This window comes from Mytilus californianus, unplaced genomic scaffold (assembly GCF_021869535.1).
Source record: "Mytilus californianus isolate M0D057914Y unplaced genomic scaffold, xbMytCali1.0.p SCAF_3, whole genome shotgun sequence".
Taxonomy (NCBI): domain Eukaryota; kingdom Metazoa; phylum Mollusca; class Bivalvia; order Mytilida; family Mytilidae; genus Mytilus; species Mytilus californianus.
The window spans coordinates 122464556-122487173 of record NW_026262679.1 but is presented as its reverse complement, the minus strand read 5'-3'; the positions used below and the strand labels follow the sequence as shown (position 1 = coordinate 122487173).

The 22618-nt window shown below is 32.4% G+C and overlaps 1 protein-coding gene across 1 annotated transcript; it reads right to left on the bottom strand.

The window, feature by feature from the left end:
• Nucleotides 1-911: 911 nt before the first annotated feature.
• On the bottom strand, nucleotides 912-18543 carry LOC127736059 (uncharacterized). The gene is made up of 2 exons (XM_052246558.1): nucleotides 18096-18543; nucleotides 912-3068 (listed from the first exon to the last, which is right to left on the bottom strand). The coding sequence occupies exon 2, from the start codon at nucleotides 3057-3059 to the stop codon at nucleotides 2208-2210; it is 852 nt and encodes a 283-aa protein (XP_052102518.1). The 5' UTR covers nucleotides 3060-3068; nucleotides 18096-18543; the 3' UTR covers nucleotides 912-2207.
• Nucleotides 18544-22618: the final 4075 nt, after the last annotated feature.

The window sequence follows — 22618 nt, the reverse complement described above, 5'->3', positions numbered from 1 at the left end:
AGCGCTTTCAGTTTTCAGCAATGCAATAGTTTTTGTTAAATTCCATAAATAATCACAGGATACAAAGCTCCAAAACACGATCTCGGATTTTTTATATCGCGTCCTTTTACGGAATAATGGCTGGATTCATTTTCGTTCCAACGACACTATGCTTTGCAAATATTTAAAATTGATTTAATTTTAATTTGATCTTATTTCAAAATATAAGACACGATTTTGTAAAATTATGTATGCTCTTCGTGATGAAACAGACATAAATCTCTCTCTTAAGCTGATAACGCTACTTTTGAATTAAGATTCGTGTATTTTCAGTATTCTATCCAATACGGTTATAAAGAAACATGCAGCTATTGGTGGATTTACCAACTCTTTTTGGTAATGCTTTTTGTTGACCTCTCCTTTAATATGGTACTCCATTTGACTTAATGTCTTGTAAAATGACAAAGTTATAGCCATTTGTATTCAACCACCCCGCATTTTCCTGAATCACACTGTTGAGTTACCTTAATTGTTTCTGTTAAATTTATTCTCAACTTTTTCAATTAGAAAAAAAACTTTTAGATAATGTGCTAGTCTTTCGGGGAAAAGTTATTGTGACTAATTTCAAGAATTGCACATTAGGACAGAAAGAACGATTTCGAATGCAAATTATCTCAGGCATGATATATTCTTTTTTAACAAGCAGATAAAATGTTTGCAATAAATTGAGGAAAGGCCAACGGTAGGTCCTTACATGTTCCATTTTGTGTACAAGAAAAGCCAAACAGGAAGTGCTAGTAAAGGTTGTACCATTTAACATTTTGGTTGAGATTTGATGGTTAACCATGCGTGATAATACATACTAAAATCAATATAACAGTGATCATGGTAATGAATTTGACATTTAAGTTCAAATAATATCAAGAAATGAATACATTATTTGCATATATTTTATTTGAAAAAAGCCTTTGAAATGAAAGAATATTAATATAAAACCACAAGGAAATAGGTGCTAATATATTACAGGTCTGATTTTTAATGATCGTATGCACATGTGTACTAGATTCTTACAATTGTCGTTCCTCTGTTTTGGGTTTCGTCAAGTGTGAAGAGAGATTTTGTTTAATTAACTGTAAAAATTCCGTTCTTAACAATGACCGAGCTTGTCTCTTTATAGAGGCTGAAGAAAGTTTCTTTGTGCTTGAGGTATATGATCTTCAATTATATAACTATTGGCATGTTAATACTTCCGATAAATATGTACTCCTTCATGCACTTATGTATGTTTATAAAAAATGTGATGTAATCTATCCGAATCGATGACCTTATCATAAATTTAATATATCCTGCCAAGATATCTAACAAATAAATAATATATCTAACAAATGTCTTAGTGGTGTGTCGAAATGTGTTTTGTTTTGTTTTTTTTTTTTTTGTTTTGTTTTTTGTAAATGAGGCTGTCGAGTTTGGTTTCTTTGTCCGATTTTTCATAATTTGTTTTTCATTATATAACCCTGCATATCCGTGCTTCAATACACAGGTTAGTGTGGCATCATAGACTTCGCTTCAATGAACAGGTGAAGCATTTTCAGTGAAATAGGAGCTTTTGCTCTGTGTTGAAGGTCTAACTGTGTATTTGAGATAAAGAACAGCAAAAAATTATGTACCATCGCGTTTGGTTTTGTCAACAGTGCGTGTAGAAATTTTGTGTATAGAGTTAAGACATCGCATACCTTTTTTCATTAAATATTAAAAATGCTTGCATATTGCATATTTTGATAATGTTGTTCAGCATACTTCTTAACGTACAATCGAAGCTTACAGTTTAGAAACACAAACACACCTAATACAGAAGAGGTCTATGTTTTTCAATATTTTGTCCCTTAACAGACATAAATGTTCGAAGTATAAAATGTCTCGTCCGTTTTCTAACATCTTTTGGTCATATCAATACACCTTAGTGTAGGTCAATACAGAAAAGACCTTCTGATTTTGATTTCAATATTTAGGGGTTGTAAATTTTTAAGAACTGTGGCCAAAATAATATCAAACATTCACTAATAATTACTTTTTAATAACGCTACTTAAACATTTTGAACTTGAATGTGATGACATACTTTATATTTGATTTAAACAGCTCGAAAAAAAAATTAATTTTATTAAGTTTAATTTGAAGGACCTTAACATGTCGTTATGCTGTAATTATGGTAGTACGGAATATCTGGATCTTATAGCTTTGCTTTCTTATGAAATTTATGTGTTTTGCCTCTTTTCTCTTTTTGAAAATTTCGAACGGCTTCCATGAATGATTCATGATAAGTTAGATATTCGTCTTTATGTTTGAAAAGATGTCCTGCATGTACAGAAGAGTCCCAGCACACACTTAAAACTGGTGGGGTCATTCTTTGGTGCCAGTCTGATACCATAACATCGATCAGACTATGATCACATAAATGATCATTCTTACAACAGAAAAATATACTTGGAACTAGAGCTTGTTGTTCTTTAAATGTCTTCATTCCTTCCTTATAGAAGTCAACCGTTGTAGATTTTGTTACTATAAAGTACAAGGCCAATAACTGTTGTAATAGTACCCGGATAAACGAACTTTGAGTAAGACCATATGATACACCTATTCTCATGCGTTCATATGACCCGTATGTTATACTATCAAATACATTTCCTACTAAACGTTGACTAAAATTCCAGTATTTCAATGGGTTTCTATTCATTTCCATTAGACACGATGTGTAATTATAGGAACCGATCGATGTACTATGAATAAGAAGAAAACGGTAATGCGATAGTTCTGTACATACGTAGTCCAGCACTGTCCTTGCTAAATTTACAGACGTGGGTGGCCACGCAAAGTGTTTAACATTCCCTGGAACATGAAGAATGTCGTATCCTAATGAATGATACAGTTCAAAATACTTATTAATATCCTTCTGTGACGCTCCTAACCAACTGAACAAAATAACTAGTGTTTCCTTGGCAACATCTTTAGGCGGGGGCAACTTAGGATATTCTCTGAACTGAAGACAAGCTGTGGTTACAGTTGTAACTTTAAGGTCATTCATTCTCTAAATCTGAAACAAATAATTAGGGTCAGATTAAGGTTGAAGACTGGTTATGCTTAAAAGTTTGATGTCATATTACTGTTTTGCTCAGAATCAAATCTGTTAACCGTATTGAGATCTTTTAACTGTGTTGCAAAAAAAACCATATTAAATACATTATGTATACGTATTAATTAGTATATTATGTCTATCATGACAAGCATTTCTCGTTATTAAAATTGCCTAGCTAAAACAACTCCAAGTCTCCATGCAACTTTACAAGAGCATTTAATTTATTATTAAAAACCAAAAATCAAGATACAATACGGAACTGAGACCGCTAAAACAGAAAAAAAAGGTGAATAACCATGTAGATCCAGGAAATCATGACCGTCAGATTATCACACAGGAAATGATACAGAATCTGTAACATTCAGAAAAGTCACATGATGTAACTTGTAAAATTTTCGAAGAGTTTACTTCAACTTTTACATAAAGAATCCTTCGAGAGGTTTGATGTAAGCAACAATTCTTTATCAAGAAAATTCTTAAAGAAATATAAGCTTTTGAGTTCTAGTTCTATTAACAGAGAGGTGTAATTATATATTAGTGATCTTATCGCAGCGACTTAAATGTCGTTTCCCAAAATGTAAAAAATAGATTAAGATGGAAAAGTTGTAGCAATTTCTGTTTCAGCTCTAACTTTTAGACAAGGTACATGTACATTCTGTACGCATAGGTATAATTCATTGTACATTCTGTACACATAGGTATATTGCATTAAAGTCTAACTGAATGAAAATAACACCTTATAAATTCGATTTCATTTAGAAACGCTTAACTGGAGTTACCGTCATTAGAAACGCTCAAATCCAAATATGTGAAAGACATGGGTGTATAAGTACTCTAATACGCGAGAAACTATAAGACAAAAAAGGACTTAAAGATAACATCTACCTAAGCCTGGGGGAGTAGGAACCTTATTTTTATCTCGTGTTTTTCATGTTTAATAGAATAGATCGTCATCAATCTGTTTTAGTAGATTACAAAACAACAAACTTCTACGTCATTTTGTCTCTGGTGGAGAGTTGTCTCATTGGAAATCATACCACATCTTCTGTCTCTGGTGGAGAGTTGTCTCATTGGAAATCATACCACATCTTCTGTCTCTGGTGGAGAGTTGTCTCATTGGAAATCATACCACATCTTCTGTCTCTGGTGGAGAGTTGTCTCATTGGAAATATTACCACATCTTCCTATTCTTTTATAATCATTTGTCTCATTATGATGTAATGTATCTTTGTCAATAATTGTCTATTCGAAATAATTATAATTAGAAAATAGTCGAGTGTTTGTTATATATAAAGCAGGAAGTACTTCCAATGTAAGAGATGAGTTCAGTGTTGCTTTTTCATACCCCTACTCAACAATTCAACTTTTATTAATTCATTCTTAACTATGTTTAGGTAATAACTTTTGCAGAAGCGAATCGATGATTTTCTACAGAATGTTTTAACAAATGTATGTCTGTGGTGTACGTGACCATCCGTAGATGTTAACTGTCAATTCTGTAAAAGGTGGTAGTACCTGCAACCTATTTCACTGTAAACATCATTTTCAAAAAGTGGTTTGTTTAAACCATTAAAAGTATAATAACAAAAATACCAAGGAAAATTCAAAACGGAAAGTCCCTTATCAAATGGCAAAATCAAAAGCTCAGACACGTCAGACGAATGGAAAACAACTGTCATGTTCCTGACTTGGCACAGGCATTTCCTTTATATGTAGAAGATGGTATAAAAGTAATAAAGACATACTGGTCGAGGACCAGTTACCGTCACTTTTTGTCAGTATATTTCATTTATCTTCATAACGTGAGAAAATTTAAATCTATCCTTTGACAAGGAAAGTGGTTACCAAAACTACTTTAATACTTCAATTGGTCAGTATTTAATATTGACCAAATTTTCGAAAAATTGACTTTTACGGCGGCCGATTTCGTATATACAAATACACAGGTCGGAGAGGGGACGTTATTTAAGGAATGACTGTAATATATTTTCTGTCTATGAAGAAATAACATCAAAAATGTGGTGCACACTGAATAACCCTCGTAGCGGGTTATTTTAACGTTTTCTGTGCCACGCGCCGATTTTAGGCCGATTTGTAAATACTACGTTGACTGCCACGGGCCGATTTTTGGCCGATGTTTTTTTTCATTACGTCGAACAATAGGCTTCAGTGACGTTGCCTCTTTTGTGTACTATGGGAGTGGCTACACAGACGAAGAACTGTGCCGTAACAAAACGTAACGTTATGCATGCAAAGTGCTTTCAAATTTTCATTTTAGTTACGTCGGCCATACTTTCATAGAGTATATATATAAATTATTTCAATTTGTTTTCATTTTGTGGACTTTCTGCTGATTTTTCTGTTTTGTTTTATATAAAAAAAAATCATATTAAAGAAATGGAGAAGTTTCACTCATTAATGATAGCAGTCGAAATGTTTAATTACTGAAACCAATTTTGTTGCACTGTATGTGCACGTTTCATCAAATAATGAATCTTCAGTAATGGTCCAGATCCGAATTATGGAATTATCAAACAAACAAGAAGCCTAAAAACGTTCAAAGAGCGATTTCAAATACCAGAATGACCGAAAAATCAATTAAAAATACCATCTAGGGAAAAGTAAAGTTGAGTAATTAAAGCGCTTGTCGTGATCCTACAGAGCCATCTTTATGGGAGAGGATGGGGATTTGATGCATTATGAATCATTTATTCATGTAGGTGTGGTGGGTTGTCTTATGTTCTCACTTCTCCATTTTAAAACAATACCTGGTATTACAATAAAAACGTTTTTTTTTAATCAGAAACAAATAATATATTTTTAATCAAGATTCAACACACTAATGATTATCTTTACAATCCCGGCGCACCCCCTTACTGCATACTCGACACACTGTCCTACTCCTCCTTCGACCCCCGTAACCATTCCTGTCTGAACATACATCGCAGTCTTTCTCTCGATGACCGGGCAACTTCATAATTCCATTTTTATTCTTATTTTGTCTAAATTGTCTTGATTTTCGTTTCTTTGGCGAGATCCTCAATAAGCTGTTGCGTGAAAACTAATCTTGACAGTTTAAGGTTATCCGATGTATTTTAATGTGTATGCATTGATAACCATACGGTGCATAAGATTAAAAAACTACCCTTTTCCATAATTTTAAAGTCTTTAGTCCATCATTATAACTCTCTGTCTTCATATCCATAGGTACTTGGGGACAAGACATTTTTTTTTGGCCCTCTCCCTTTTTTCCAAAATCCATTATTTTATCGTTTTCTATTAATTTCAATTATTTTCGCGTTTTTTCTGTATTATAAGAACACAAAATGATAAATATACTATAAATAACTTGCATTTGCTATTTACTATCAATTCCATGTTTACTATCCACAGTTGTTACTGATGTATATATTTTTTGGAAAATAGGGGAAGGTAAAAAAAAATCGTCCTGTCCCCAAGTACATGTACCTATGATCATATCAGCCAAATATATGACTGCTTTATAAGTGCTTGAAATGAGTCCAAAAATTTGCACAATGTTACTGGGGTCATCAACATCAACAAAAACTTCTCAAAAAAATTAATTTGTCAACACAAAAATGAAAAAGGAATGTGTCCACACTACACGGATGCCCCACTCGCACTATCATTTTCTATGTTCAGTGGACCGTGAAATTGAGGTCAAAGCTCTAATTTGACATTAGAATTAAAAAGATCATATCATTGGGAACATGTGTACTAAGTTCCAAGTTGATTGTACTTCTACTTCATCAATAACTACATTGACCAAAAACTTTAACCTGAAGCGGGACAGACGGACGAACGAACGGACGCACAGACCGGAAAACGAAATGCCCCTGTAGGTGGGGCATAAAAATGTTGCAAAAACGAAAGTCGCGTGAATCTTTTCACCTAAAAGCAATCAAAAATTAGTACGATGTTAAAATTTTGATCTTATTTTTCTGTAATGACCAATTTGAAAATAACTTACTTTTGATTTTTGACTATTGTTTGGTTGAAATCCACATTGTCGCCACAAAAACTAAAATTTCTCTTAAACCCGGGGATTCATTTTAAGATTATATCTTATAAAAAGTTGCTTTGTATGGAAAGAAGTGGTGCTTCATTTGTGTTGTTCAGTGTATATAGGAAAAATCTCTTTTTCTCCAATAGCGAGAAAAGAAGGACAGTGAATGCAAGTTTTCTTTTAGAATATCAAAGTAATGATATAAAGTGTCCTTTTTATGCAGTCTTAAAAAAACTATATTTATTGTTTTTTTTTAATCGCATTAAAATGCCGAATTTTCTCTGTTTAATTTATTGATGTAAAGTTTACCAGAATTTAACCCCAATCACTACCAATTCCATCTATACATTATCTCTTTCAAAAAAAAAAATAATAAAGACCGCAGAGTGAACAAATACGGTGTTTAGTTCTCTTGATTTTGCCGCTATGGAAACTTTTTTTGCAGCACGATTCGAAGATAATAGTTTTTGATTTGGTAAATTTCTTTATAATACAACCCCATAACTCGGAAACGTAAAATCTAAAATTTAAAAAAAAAAAGAAAGGGAGCTCACGTCAATAGATATTAACAATTCACCAAAGTTTTATGCAAATTGGTTAAAGCGTTTTTGAGGTAATATCCGATATGTTGACGACGGACGGACAACGGTATACCATAATACTTCCCATAAACGGGCGTATAAAAGTACACTCCTAGATTATCAAATAATCATGAAATATTTGGTCTGGTAATCAAATAATCACTAAAAAACGTCCAAGTAATCACATAATCAAAAACCCCGTGAGGAAGCTCAACTATCAACTGTTTGTTTGAGCGCTGTGGAACCATCTCTTCGAATTTAAAAAGAAATAAAAAAGTTAAAACCTACCTATGCCCCTGAGATTTTTAATAAAATTAATTATAAAAAAGTACAATTTACTTCTACGTATACAGAAGCAAAACTTCTCAAAATTGCCGTTCAAATGCATTCACTGAAAGACGCCGTACCCTTTTACGCAAAATCTTATGACGCGACGTTATTGTTATCGTCACTGACGGCAAATATTCTTGTGTACTTTAGAAAAAAAGAAGCTTGGCAGTAAAAGGAAAATTGCAAAATATTCCCTGGCACTGAAAGAGTTAAAGTGTGCACCACATTTTTTGTGTTATTTCGAATAGACAGAAAAAATATTACAGTCATTTCTTATAATTTAATTCTAAATTCCATTTTAAACCGGAGTAAACCATGAAAAAACGTTGATGACGTCACGTTCACATGACAAAATTATGTCTATGAGCTGATAAACAAAACAACGTCAGCCAATCAGAAGACGCGTTACATCCAAAATTAAATTATATCTGTAGGGATAGTGTCACGGTCTCCGAAGTAAAAAAAAAACTTGAGAGAGATCCGTAGGTGGCCTGTTGCAAGACAAAATCTCTGCCCTTCCATCATACCCTTATTTTAACCCTCTTGCTGCCGAGTTTTTTTCTTGCTTTGTCGCGCCAAAATCATCTTGACGTTTCATATCTGTGACGTTGCAAAACTTGTGCCTCTCTGTAGAACAGCGCTTTCCAGCCGTCCATAATTTTTCCCGCGTCAATGTAGCCGTAATTATGAAAAGCGATGTAAAAGTAATTTTTTGAAAACTATTGCTATAAGATTGTTATAAACGATGTTTTTAATACAATATTATTTAAAAATACAACTTTAAACCTTGAAATATATTTTTTTTTATCTTGTCTTTAAAAAAAAATGAAAATAATATACCCATTGCTACTAGCTTTATAAGCGCTTTTGTTTTATCTTTGTCAAATGAAATGCATAACTGATTTTTATCCACCTCTAAAATACTAAAATATATTTGTCCTTGTTATCCGATTAGCTTAGTAAACCTTGTTATAATTGATAAATACCGTAAAAAAATCTCTCAAATAATTATATAAACAAAACAACGGCCCCAATAAAAATAAAAATAAAAACAATGAGTGTACAAATAAAAATAAATAAAAACTCCGAGCAGCCGATTCTATGAACTACTTCTTGTTGTAAAGTATCAAACGTGTCAAGATTAAAATTTTCATTCCAAGCCTTGTTTCGGTAGGCGAGAAAATAATATTTATAGACGTTATTATCCATATTCATTTTGTTTATTTTTTAATCATGTTTATTATTATTTTGTTGACCACTTATTGCTCAAAATTTTAGAGAAATGTTTGAAAATACGAATTTAAAAAAAAACAGAAAAGCGAGGAAAGAAATTCTCTAAAATTAATTTCTATTGTCTACAAGTGAACCTGAATCAATAATAATTCATTTTCATTTTCTATGATGAAGTACACACTGTAATTGGCATACACGAAATATCATTTAAAATCTGTTGATTGACAAATTGTTCTCTTCTCAACGTTCAGTGGCAAGTATTTCATGCAATATTAAGGACATCTGAAATTTAATGTACAATAAATCTGTTGCTCAGTGGGTCCTACAAAGTAAAAGATCTGTGATGAATGGCTGAAAATTGAGGTTGTCACTGGGAAAGGATGATATGTAGGATAGGAAAAGAAATCATTGGGTCACCTACTAATTTAACATCCCCATTTCGAATGAAAATAAATAGTTTTAGATTAGTGCTTCAATGATGAAACGGGTATAAAATGTATTGAAATATCGTATGGCAATACAAGTATATCGGGTAACATTTGTGTACTTTTACAAAAAAAAAATCTTCACTGAGAATTCAATCGCGGCATTTGAGCCCTAAAGAAATTTTCCAGTTCTCTTAAATAAAGCGTGCATTGTGAATATTAATATTTCGCGTAAACAAGTATAACAGTTACCTTTTCTGTGATTATTTATTAGGAATGCGATTATTATATGAGATATTCTGATTGAAAGATGTATGAAAAAAACGTTTAAAAAATTTCTCGAAAGTATGCAACATTTTACATGAAAATGACGAACTAGATAATTAGTAAACACGTTAGATAAGTTGGCATTATAGTACTAACAAGCTTATGATCCTGTATCATTTTTTGACATCCGTTTTAAGTATACAAATAATGCATTTTATTCAGTTTGCTTCATTCCCGCCAAAATCGTCCTTTTGGCGCCGTCTTTTGACGTTGTCAGTGCCCCTCAGTATTGTGACGTTACCATGGACCTTTGGCTGTCAATTCCTGTCCTGTTTTTACGTACGTTTTCCGGAACAGCCTCAAAATATTACGAATTAACATCAAGTTTTGACAAAGAAATTCCATGCGCGTATAGCAAATAGATCTAATAAGGTTGATTGATTTGTTTGTGAGAAAACTATCGAGAGATTGTTATATTGTAGTATTTGTAAGGTAGTTTAGCTAAGAGAAGGATAGTTTTTTTACTAGCAACGAAAATAGCATCGTAATAGATAACAACTCAAATATACATTGCGCTTGAATAAAGATCAATCGAAAGTTCAGGCATGGGGTAATCGTAATCAGTTATTGGAATCAGCTGTAATCAATTACATTTTGCAATAAAATCACGTGTAATCAGTAATCATGTAATTTCTGATTACAAGTAATCGTAATATAATCGATTACAATGTAAAAATCAGGTGTAATCATGATTACTTGCTGATTACAAATTTTGTATATGAAAATTGTTTTTGATATACAACATAAAAATAAGAAGATGTTAAGTATAAATAGAAAAAATATCAAACTAGTATTCACTATGATTGATCATACATGTAGTTCAATATGATTGATCATATCTTCTATATAACAAGTTTAGTATAACCAAGTTGGGCATGTAGAGTGGAAATGTGCGATTTATTTTGTAAACAGTTCACTAAAGGAATTTATCTTTCCACATGATTCATTGTGAGATTAAGTCCTTGTGATAAAAGAATATGCTTTGAAAGCATTTTATGTTCCCTGATTGAATACTTCTGATATTAACTCTAATTTTAGTTTAAATAATATTTTTTATAACTACAGGAAAATTCAATAGCATAGAACATTAAGGGAATTTAGTTCCAATTTTGACTTTGATGATCAACATAAATGAGCCCACTTAATTATTAATGGAAATTTTATTTTTTTTTTGCAATTTGCATAAATTTTGTTTTCCATAAATAATTTAATATGTGCTTTTTAACTATAGTTATTTCAAACAAATATATACATTATGAAAATAAACTACTTATAACTTTATTTATATTGCAATTTAGACAATTAATTTTTCATACCCAAGCTCACGTATTGTTTGTCAAAAATATGGAAGTAGTGATTAACACCTGTAAAAACATATGTTTGTGTCAATTATATCCCTACAGACAATAAAATTACTTCATTAATTTTTCATTATTTGTTCAGGTTTTTTTGTTAATTGGAAATTTGCAGTTGGCAATATAAAAACAGTGTTATTTCTTTTACAGAGAAAGGACACTTGTCTATGTTATCAAAATTTACAAATGTTACAGAGTTCCGTGTTTAAATTATTAATACGAGGAATAAATAAAAGATATGAAAAAACACAAATTTTCACAAAAAAATTAAGTTTATAAGAAATTCTTTAATATTACAATATACAATGTAATCATAAGTAATCCAACCAAAGTAATCATGATTACTTTAAAGAAAAGTAATCTAATGTAATTGATTACATTTGAATATAGGTGTAATTGTCACAGTAATGTAATTGATTACATTAAATTTGTAAAGTAATTGTAATTCAATCGATTACATTTTAAAGTAATTACAGACCCATCCCTGGTAGAAACCGTGCACCATCATAATCATTATCGAAGACTCGTGTCACGCACCTTATTGTTTACATTTATTCCTAGCATCATTCTAGATTTTAACACGTTAGTACACTGTACCAATTATTGTGTTGTTCGTCTGATGATTAATGGATATCACAACAAACATTGATTTGTTTTACTAACTTTCATCATTCATATTTTGTAACGACTAACAACATGAAGCGATTAGTTTAGTTTTATAACATATCTTATTTACAAAGGTAGTAAAAGGGAGTGGACACAAGTAATGAAAACATTAGTAACGTCATATCCCTATACGAATACATCTGATTATGATGAAAACATAATAAGACTGCATGCATTACAAAAATAAAACCATAACTATGCAGAATACAATATAATATGAAATATTACATAAGACTGGAATGGAGTGAAGTAGGAGAAAGTAGGAATTCAGAATTTTAATTGTTTGTTCTGAATGTATGTGTTATTCTGATATAAGATTGTACAGACTATTTCTATATTTTGCTGAAATGAAAGGTCACCATCACCAGCCAATAGAAGCTCAATTGATATACAATGTCTTTCTGATTCTTAAAACAATATTTCTCTTGCCCTTAATGTGATGAGAGGAGCTAAGTCGGATCGGTTTGGGGCCGGAACGACCTGATACCAAAAGTCGGTAGTCTATTCTCAAACGTGCATGAATATTATTTAGTTTTCTATCACCACAACTAAAGAAGGGTGGCCATGCATATTAATTTAGTTTTCATCTTTCGTTTGAATATGTTTTTTACCCGGAAGTAAAACAACTTGTAATATGTACAAACTTTCTGTACAGAGTACTATCTTTTTACCCGGCAGTTAAACAACTTGTTGTAATATGTACAAACTTTCTGTACAGAGTACTATCTTTTTACCCGGAAGTAAAACGATTTGTTGTAATATGTACAAACTTTCTGTACAGAGTACTACATTGTGATACCAGTTTTAAATAGTATTTTTGTCGGCTCACTTCGGCCATCGTACATTTCAGCTTGTGCTTGCACAGTATATTATCTTTTTTTCTATACGTGTGTGGAATTTACTATTGGTATCAAAAATAATTCCGAATTGTTTATGACTGGAGACAATTTCTACTGCTTATGAAACAAACAAACATCTGCTACCAGTGAATTTGAAGATCTACGGAAAAATATATTGGCTTTAACTACTCAAATTCGTTTCAAAATTAACTTACTTTTGTGATGCACTTATCTGATGTATCACATGACGAATTTAAAAAAAAAAGGACAATGTACATTGTATGTGTAACATGATACTATAAAAATGTGGGATGTTTTGTTAATCGGAATATCATTATGCACCATTAATGCACTAACAAGAGATATACAGCTTTCATTAAAAGCGAAAGGATGCTAGCATTGGAAAGTATATACATAAAATAGTGGGTTTAGTGTATACAACACGCATTTCTTAAGTAGAAGTTGCGGTAAAAATAAATTAAACTTACCTTGATTCCATTTTTGCAAATTGTTAATTGTACTTATATTTACGACGAAACGGGACAAATAAAGGAATTCGTCCATTTTTTATTATCAACAAAACTATCAACAATGATAAAAAAAAACTCAAATGGCCGGATTTCACAGAATATTTATAAAACATTGAAGAATGCGATGGTATATAATGAATGTTTAGATATAATGAAATATAAAACCGGGGAAATGGGGAGGAGGATTAAAATAGTTCCGTTATTTAAGGTGTACAACCTTACAGGAGCGTAAACTTTCATTGAAGTTTCAAAATTTTAAGAGAAGTTGATAACACAAAAGTCGAATCGTCTTTTTAAAATTCTGCTAAAAACGGACTTAGTTTCAAAGCCTGGATAAATGTGGAAAATATCACAATTATTTCATAGAAGCAGATTTCAATACAAGTGTAATCAGTGTGTGATGTTTAAATAATCTGGTGTTAAAACCATCACACAAAATTGGTTACTCTTTCGAAAAATTTGCCGAAAAAATTAGGTTGATAAGACTGTAAAATTGGGAACAATTCTTCAAACAATTCCATAATACCAATTGCTAAATTTTAATACGTGTATATACACAAAAGGTACCGACTTTTATGGAACGCCACAGCTGTCTTATGTGAAACTCTGATATTACTTTATGTTGTTTTATTATTACTTGATGATATTTTGTCTTTACTTAATATGGTTTTGACATTACGTAATGATCTTTTGATATAACTCAATATGGAATAGTCATTACTTAATGATATATCGATATTACACGATATGGTTTCGTATTGACTTGATATAGTTTTGTCATTACTCAATATGGTTTTGTCATTACTCGATGTGGTTTCACCATTATTTAATGTGGTTGTGTCATTAGTCAATGTGGTTTTAACATTACTTGATGTGAATGTGACTTAACCGTTATGTAGTTGTTTCATTACATGATGTGGTTTTGTTATTTCGTAATGATGATTTGCCTATTCTTTTATATGGTTTTAACATTACGCAATGATGTTTCAAAATTTGACGATTTTACACTACATGATGTGTTTGTTTCATTATTTGATGTGGTCCTGTCATTCTTTGATGTGGTTATCCCATGATTACTTGATGAGGTAAAACCACGTGACCAATTCGGAAAAAAATATGTTCTATTTTTAAACAGATTTCAATATATCGTTTTTTAATGTGCTTTGGATGGGTATCGCTATCCATTGAGTTAAAGTTCAAATTAAAGTTCGAGTGGTTGTTCAGAGTTATTTGGTATGAAAAAGGGGAACGACAGACAATAATAAGAAAAAAAGTATTAAAAAGTTTACAGTATTTCGGACATAATTGGGATATCCCCAAACCACTTGGTCCTGTTGTTTTTATCCTAAGTTCTCAAACGGAAGCAGTATTTTTGTAATAAATTTGTAAAATATTCCACGGAACCCTGTGTCTCGCCTGATATTGCTGCTGTAAGTGTAAAAGCGTCATGTTGATCGGCTGTACATTTATCTATACATTTATCGGTAAAAAAAAAATAAAATAAAAAAATGTTTTTCTGTAGATACTTTTTCTTGAAATTGAGGAATAACTCCTATACAAGTTTTAAAACACTTCATGGAGGTTTACAAATTTATCATGTCAAAACAGTTTAATTCGGTTTTATTTAACTAAAACAAAACTGTATGGTTTTCAACATTGAGCAAAACCCATACCCTATAGTAAGCTATAAAAGGTCCCGAAATGAAAAATGTAAAAAACCTAGAAACCTGACGATCTATAGATAGATAGATAGATACTTTATTCTCTAAAAACTAAATACAAGTTTACAGAGAAACATACAATATAAATTCAGATACAATAGTCGAGGTAAACAAATCCAGTATGATATTCTAAAAGTAATATACATGGCATACATGTTTAGTAACATGTATAATGAAAGGTTAAACTCAATAGAAATTAAAAAAAATGGAGATGGAGACGCCGACGCCACTATCGACGACGAAATATAGGTTTGTTGTGTCTCACTGCCGCTACATTGATGTCGCAGGCTCGACACAAATCAAAAGACTTGAACTTTATTGTTAACAAATGAAACACTTCAAATCAACTCACACTAAAGTTACAGGGAAACGGGGGGAGGGGGGCTCGGACTAAGCGACAAAGCATCAATACTATAAAATAAGAATTCTCCGAATTTTTTTTAGCGTTAATGATCATTTGAACGTTTACGAATATCAATCTTTTATTTGTAATCAATTGAATTCCCTGATCTACCTCGCACTAATTGAAAAATAAACTTTTTGGAATATCTGTTTCATATGTGACGACGGACATGTTCCAGTGGTCGTAACCATAAAATCGTCATCTTTTCCTTGAATGTAAACTACCAAATAAAACCAAATCACTGGGTTTGTACATTCTCGAAAAACACGACGGGTGCCTTTCTGGAGCATCCGAGATCACCCCGATGGATTTATATTACCCAGTCATACCGATCTATTGAAACAGCCAAATTAAACTGTTCTGTATGCCACCGCAACTGAAAGTTGGGGGGGGGGACATATTGTTTTACCCCTGTCCGTCCGTCCGTCCGTCTGTCCGTCCCATTATGGGTATATAGTTATTCCGCATAACTCCTCCTACAGTTTGATTCCTAGGAAGTTTTCTCTTTACTGTCTGTTTGTACATATATTGAAGGTGTACATGTGGTCAGGGTTTTTATTTTTATTATCTTTTGCTCTTTTGGGAGATAATTGAACTTTTTTTTGTAATTTTTGGGGTATAAGCGGTTAAATGAGTTGAGTGCGTGGGCATCACTTTGTCTAGTTTACATTTTTTTTCTCGTGTTGTGCTGTTACACAACTGTAACAGTCCGATGTAAGGTTAGGATTTAGCGCTCACATACATGTTAAACTCCGCCACGTGCAATTTCTTTATGTACCTGCCCCAAGTCAGGAGCATGAAGTTCAATTGTTGTCGTTGTATAAATGTGTGTCATTTTTTTTTTGTAGATTGTTTATTTATAAATAAGACCGTTTGTTTTTTCGTTTGAATTTTTTCACATGTTGCATGGTGGCCTTTTGTAGCTGACTATACGGTGTGTTGAAGGCTGTACGGTTGCCTATATATGATTTCTTACATCCACTGCATTTAAACTCTGATGGATAGTTGTCTCATTGTCAATCACACCACATCTAACTTTATTTCAACTTCTATGTTGCGTTTTGTATACTGTAACAGTGTTTATCTTTTGTACGCATACCCCGGAGCCCTCTTTTCGGAAGCCCGAGCAAAAGTCCTTGTTCCGCGATAGAAAATTTAATTACGAACTTATATAAGATAGCTCGAATTTCAACTCAAAATCTTAATTAATCTAAATGAGACTTAAATTCGAATCTTACTCAAACTCTACCTCAAAAAGTGACTCAAATTTAATGTTGTAACTAGAACTCTACCTCAGTTAAATGTGACTCAAACTCGAAGTCCAACTCGAGACTCAATGCTAACTAAAACTTTAATTCTAATAATGACTTGAATTCGAAATCGAAGACTAACTCAAAGTTTAACTCAAACAGTAACCCGAACTTTAATTTGAACTCTAATTCGATGGATGGCCACACTCATCCAAGGCACATACAACATGGAAATCTATCTAAAAATAGAACAGGTTTTTCCGAATTGGTCACATGATTTTACCTCATCAAGTAATGGGATAACCACATCAAAGAATGACAGGACCACATCAAATAATGAAACAAACACATCATGTAGTGTAAAATCGTCAAATTTTGAAACATCATTACGTAATGTTAAAACCATATAAAGAATATGCAAATCATCATTACAAAATAACAAAACCACATCATGTAATGAAACAACTACGTAACGTTAAGTCACATTCACATCAAGTAATGTTAAAACCACATTGACTAATGACACAACCACATTAAATAATGGTGAAACCACATCGAGTAATGACAAAACCATATTGAGTAATGACAAAACTATATCAAGTCAATACGAAACCATATCGTGTAATATCGAAATATCATTAAGTAATGACTATTCCATATTGAGTTATATCAAAACATCATTAAGTAAAGACAAAATATCATCAAGTAATAATAAAACAACATAAAGTAATATCAGAGTTCCACATAAGACAGCTGTGGCGTTCCATAGACTTTAACGCCCGAACGTCTGCAGGTGCCCGCGGCATCACCTTTTTTTTGAGTAACCCGGCAAAAAATAACTATAATCTTAATTAAAGACGATTAGCCTAGATACTATATATAATTTTAAATATACTAATGTTTACATAAATATATCAAGATCGTTTTATCTGGCTAATCTAGGCACTGTGGCCCTTCAATACATATTTAACATGACTTTTGTATTATTTATACAATTGTAAACGGATTATTTAGATCTTAAGCATTTTTATTATATTCATATCCTATAATTATACAAGATCATAAAAATATATAAATACTCTATTAGTCAGCAAAAGGGAGATAACCAGTAATTTCAATGTGATTGGATTAGTTAACTTTTTAAAAGAGCTGTCAGGTCTACCCATCCGCTCGAAATATAACGATACATGGCATTTCATCATCACTGATCAAAAAACATGTCTCTAACTTATTCAATGCTTCTATCTTTGTTTTGCTTAATATTATATTGGAGAAACAAGTAAATATGATACACCTACCTTTCTTATCACCAAATAAACAAATATCGGACAAGAGAACGAAAAATTTACGGAATAGCGTTATCAGTGGTAGCTAATGTTGGGGACGGATGAGTGAAGGGTCTGGATTGGGTTTACAGAATAAAGAATAATGGGCAAAAAGTGAAGAATAAAGGCCAACAAATATAAAGAATAGAGAAAAAGTAGGATAAAAAAATAAAGAGTAGAGAATAACGTGGTGCTGAAATCTAAAGTATAGAGAATAATAAGCCAAAATAAAGAAGAGAAAAGGGGTCTAAAAATTAAAGAATACAGAAATAGAGGACCCCAATCCACACCCTCATCACTGTTTATACCTGCAGCGTACTTTAATTGCATCAGGTTCAAATAGATCCGAATGATGTGATTTTTGGTTAATGTCAGTGGCTTGAATTACCCCATTATATTTCAATTCTTTGTTCGAATTAATGAATATGCTTTCATTCATGGTTGTTGAACACTGTTAAGGTAACCCGTAAAATGAGTAGATTGTGGATAAACGTCGATGAAACAGCAAACCAACAACAAAATAACAAACGATATTTAGATGACAACATACATTCTTCAACTATAGGCTGGTGTTTATAAAAAGTCAAATTCTAAATCAACCCGAATCTATTAAGTTGTTATTGTTCACTGTCGCCCTTTCAATTTTTGGTTTATATAAGTATATACAAAGATTAAGAAAGTAACAAGAAAAAAATCTAAATCATAAGTTGAAAATGGCAAGACAACACCATGGAAAATTCTGTATATAATAAAATTGAGAATGGAAACGGGGAATGTGTCAAAGAGACAACAACCCGACCATCTATATAGATTTACTGGATCACAATTAATCGAAATAAAGAAAAGTTTAAATGTCTGTTAATAAAATTGAGAATGGAAATGGGGAATGTGTCAAAGAGACAACAACCCGACCATAGAGCAGACAACAGCCGAAGGCCACCAATGGGTCTTCAATGCAGCGAGAAACTCCCGCACCCGGAGGCGAATGACTGACTTGTTCATCTTGAAATTGATCAATTTCGTGTGATAAGAAATTTGCATTTATTTTGAAATTTGCCAATATATATATATTTCTGCTGTTTGAAAACCGGTCATTTTCTCGAAATCTCAAATTAAGTTCCGATGACTGGAACTTTATAAAAGATTCATTTATTATATTCCTGCATAGAACACTCGTTTGACTATTATAGCATATTACTCTTTCCTATTAGACCTTTTCAATAACTCTCGACACCGACTAATGACACCTACAGTTTACAGGTAAAATGAAGGGGTCGTCTCAAAACTAAAAATCATTCATGAATAGTATTATTTTTACACCTTCGATTTATCGTTTTACACTATTTTGACGAAAGAACATATTTCAAACAAATATGAACTATATCTCTCTCTTTTGTATAGCATTCTTATTACATGTAGTTTTACGTTGAATTTATTAAACCTTCAAGTAAATAATTACTGCAATCAATTCACATAATCTGCCTTTTTTTCTTCTTAAATTTCATTATTATGTGAGTATTTAGATAAGCGAGTCTGTCAACGCAGATTGTTCCACATGCCAATTGCGATTAATTCGCTTTTGTAATGCTATTTATGAAATTTGCTGAAGCAACATTGTAACAGGACTACCGTCCGTCCGCTAGAGTTGTGTTTCTCAACCGTTCGTCACGTCACTTGTTGTACACATTCAATTTTGGGAGGGGTAAAAGCCTATTTGTTTAAAGGTCAAAGGAAAAGGCCACATCGATAATTTAGTTACGAGAGACTACTCCGCTTTAAGATACCATGTTAAAATTGAGATGTTTCCTACATTAACGGCACCATCTTTTTCTGCGCCACATGCGCATTTTTACAATTAATGTCTCTTCAGTGATGCGTATGGTATTTATATCCCAACAGAGCTTGTTGTCATTGCAGTGTCTTTTTGACAGCGCCGAACTGATTGACCGTTATAGGTTGTCCGTGTCCCGAAAGACGTGAACATACTTTTTTCTCCTGTCGTAGATTCCTTTCCTTTCCTTTCCCTGTTCCTGGAATATGACCTTCGTGTGTCTTGCAAGAAGCGAGAACTGCTTACCCTTCCCCTTTTCAGGACATAGCTTTGGTCTTCTACTCTTTTCTATTTTTTCCATGCATAAAGGTTTTTAAATTTCATCTCTGACCATACATAGGTGAGATTTAAGATCCCAATTATACTAGTGAAACCCCGCCGCATGTTTTATGCGCCTGAAACAATTCCTAAACAAGTTGGTCATTGCAATTGGTAAGTTTTTGTCACAATAGAATATTTAGTTTACAATTTGATATTTTGACATCATGCTTCGCTGTCATATTTAATTCCTTTTTATTCGATCAAAGATAGTAACTTTGTTTCCTTTTTTTTTTTTTTTTGAGGGGGGGGGGGATGGAGATTGGGGTCTTTAACCAAAATGCAGACTATGCGGTAACTGAATGTCTGTTTTATATGTTGCATTGTGTGATTTTTTTTCCTACTGCAGAAGTCATAAAAAATAGCAAGAAAACGAAAAAAAAAAGCTTACGATTTAAATCTGAATCTGAATCAGAAGAGACACCAAGGGCCTTTAAAAATCTTGGTATCTATTTTGTTATGAGTACCATTGAGACATTGGAAGCCAAAATTAACAGACATTATAGAAACATGTACCGCCCTAGTCAACAGATATAAAACATTGATTAATTAAACATCTACTACAAAAATACAGGTATTTTTTTTTTTTATTTTTTTTTTTTTTCATTTTTCAACTCGACGTCTAAAAGAAATGAAACATTGTAGTCCTTCCTTTTCTTCGTAGTCAATTCACAAATAAATTTAGTTTTGATAAACAAATACCTAATAAACAAAATAAGGTACGGTACACAACAATTGCTTATATACACGTCATGTTGGATAGTGGCCTCATTGGCAATCAAAATAATCATATGCGATCAATAATATTTTTAAATTTTATTTTTTGAGACGACCCCTCATATCTCACATGTCGTAGTCGTTCTCAACTGTAGGTATAGACAATTGTTGAAAAGGTCTATTTAGGTTATCCCCCTTTCACTGAAACATCTTTTCTGCAACGATATCAAAGGCAACTTTCATTTATTTACATTGGTGGCCTTCTGCTGTTTTCTGCTCTTTGGTCGGGTTGTTGTCTCTTTGAGACATTCCCCATTTCTATTCTCAATTTTACTCTTATTTCTCTTCATCAGCCAGTCCATATGGCGCACATGGATCGGGACATCAAGCCGATGAAATTATTATACCTGAAGTCATCAATTTAAATTAACAATATCGTTTTGATGAGTTGTACAGCAGACTAATGACACTAATGTGCAGATATACAGTCGTCACTCCGTACAGATATACAGTCGTCACTCCGTACAGATATACAGTCGTCACTCCGTACAGATATACAGTCGTCACTACGTACAGATATACAGTCGTCACTCCGTACAGATATACAGTCGTCACTACGTACAGATATACAGTCGTCACTCCGTACAGATATACAGTCGTCACTCCGTACAGATATACAGTCGTCACTCCGTACAGATATACAGTCGTCACTCCGTACAGATATAGTCGTCACTCCGTACAGATATACAGTCGTCACTCCATACAGATATACAGTCGTCACTCCATACATATATACAGTCGTCACTCCGTACTGATATACAGTCGTCACTCCGTACTTTTACTATTTTCAAAAAAACTTAATTCATTTACACCGTTTTTGTAGAAATATAAGACTGGTTTTTGCTGTTAGTGTATAAAATGTTTTGGTACTATTTAATTTGAGCCAATTATCAGTACAGCATAAATAACCAATAATTTATGTCTCTTGGAACCTTTTTTTTATCATATAGCTTCTCAGCTATTCAAAATGTGTATTTCCATTCAAATTTGGCATTGGAGTGTTCCCTGATGATGATTATTTTTATTTATCTAAGACTTCATGAATACCCCTGCTAGTGTACGCCTAGTCCCCGAGTGTACCATTTGCTCAGAAGTCAGCGCTGCGGTATTTACATGATTTTTCATAAATTCTCCGATGATAAATTCAGGCCAAGTTAACCGTAGATGGATTTGGCTATCTTAGGAGCCTTTATGTCATATAGCTCTTCTATTATTCCAGTGTTTATACACTATTATTCCAGTGTTTATACACTATTATTCCAGTGTTTATACTCTATTATTCCAGTGTTATTCCATTGTTTATACACTATTATTCCAGGGTTTATACTCTATTATTCCAGTGTTTATACTCTAATATTCCAGTGTTTATACACTATTATTCCAGTGTTTATACTCTATTATTCCAGTGTTTATACTCTATTATTCCAGTGTTTATACACTATTATTCCAGTGTTTATTCTCTATTATTCCAGTGATTATATACTATTATTCCAGTGTTTATACACTATTATTCCAGTGTTTTTACTCTATTATTCCAGTGATTATACAGTATTATTCCAGTGTTTCTACA

Coding starts and splice junctions, on each gene's coding strand:
- LOC127736059 (XM_052246558.1), bottom strand. CDS start 3,059: ATGAATGACCTTAAAGTTACAACTGTAACCACAGCTTGTCTTCAGTTC.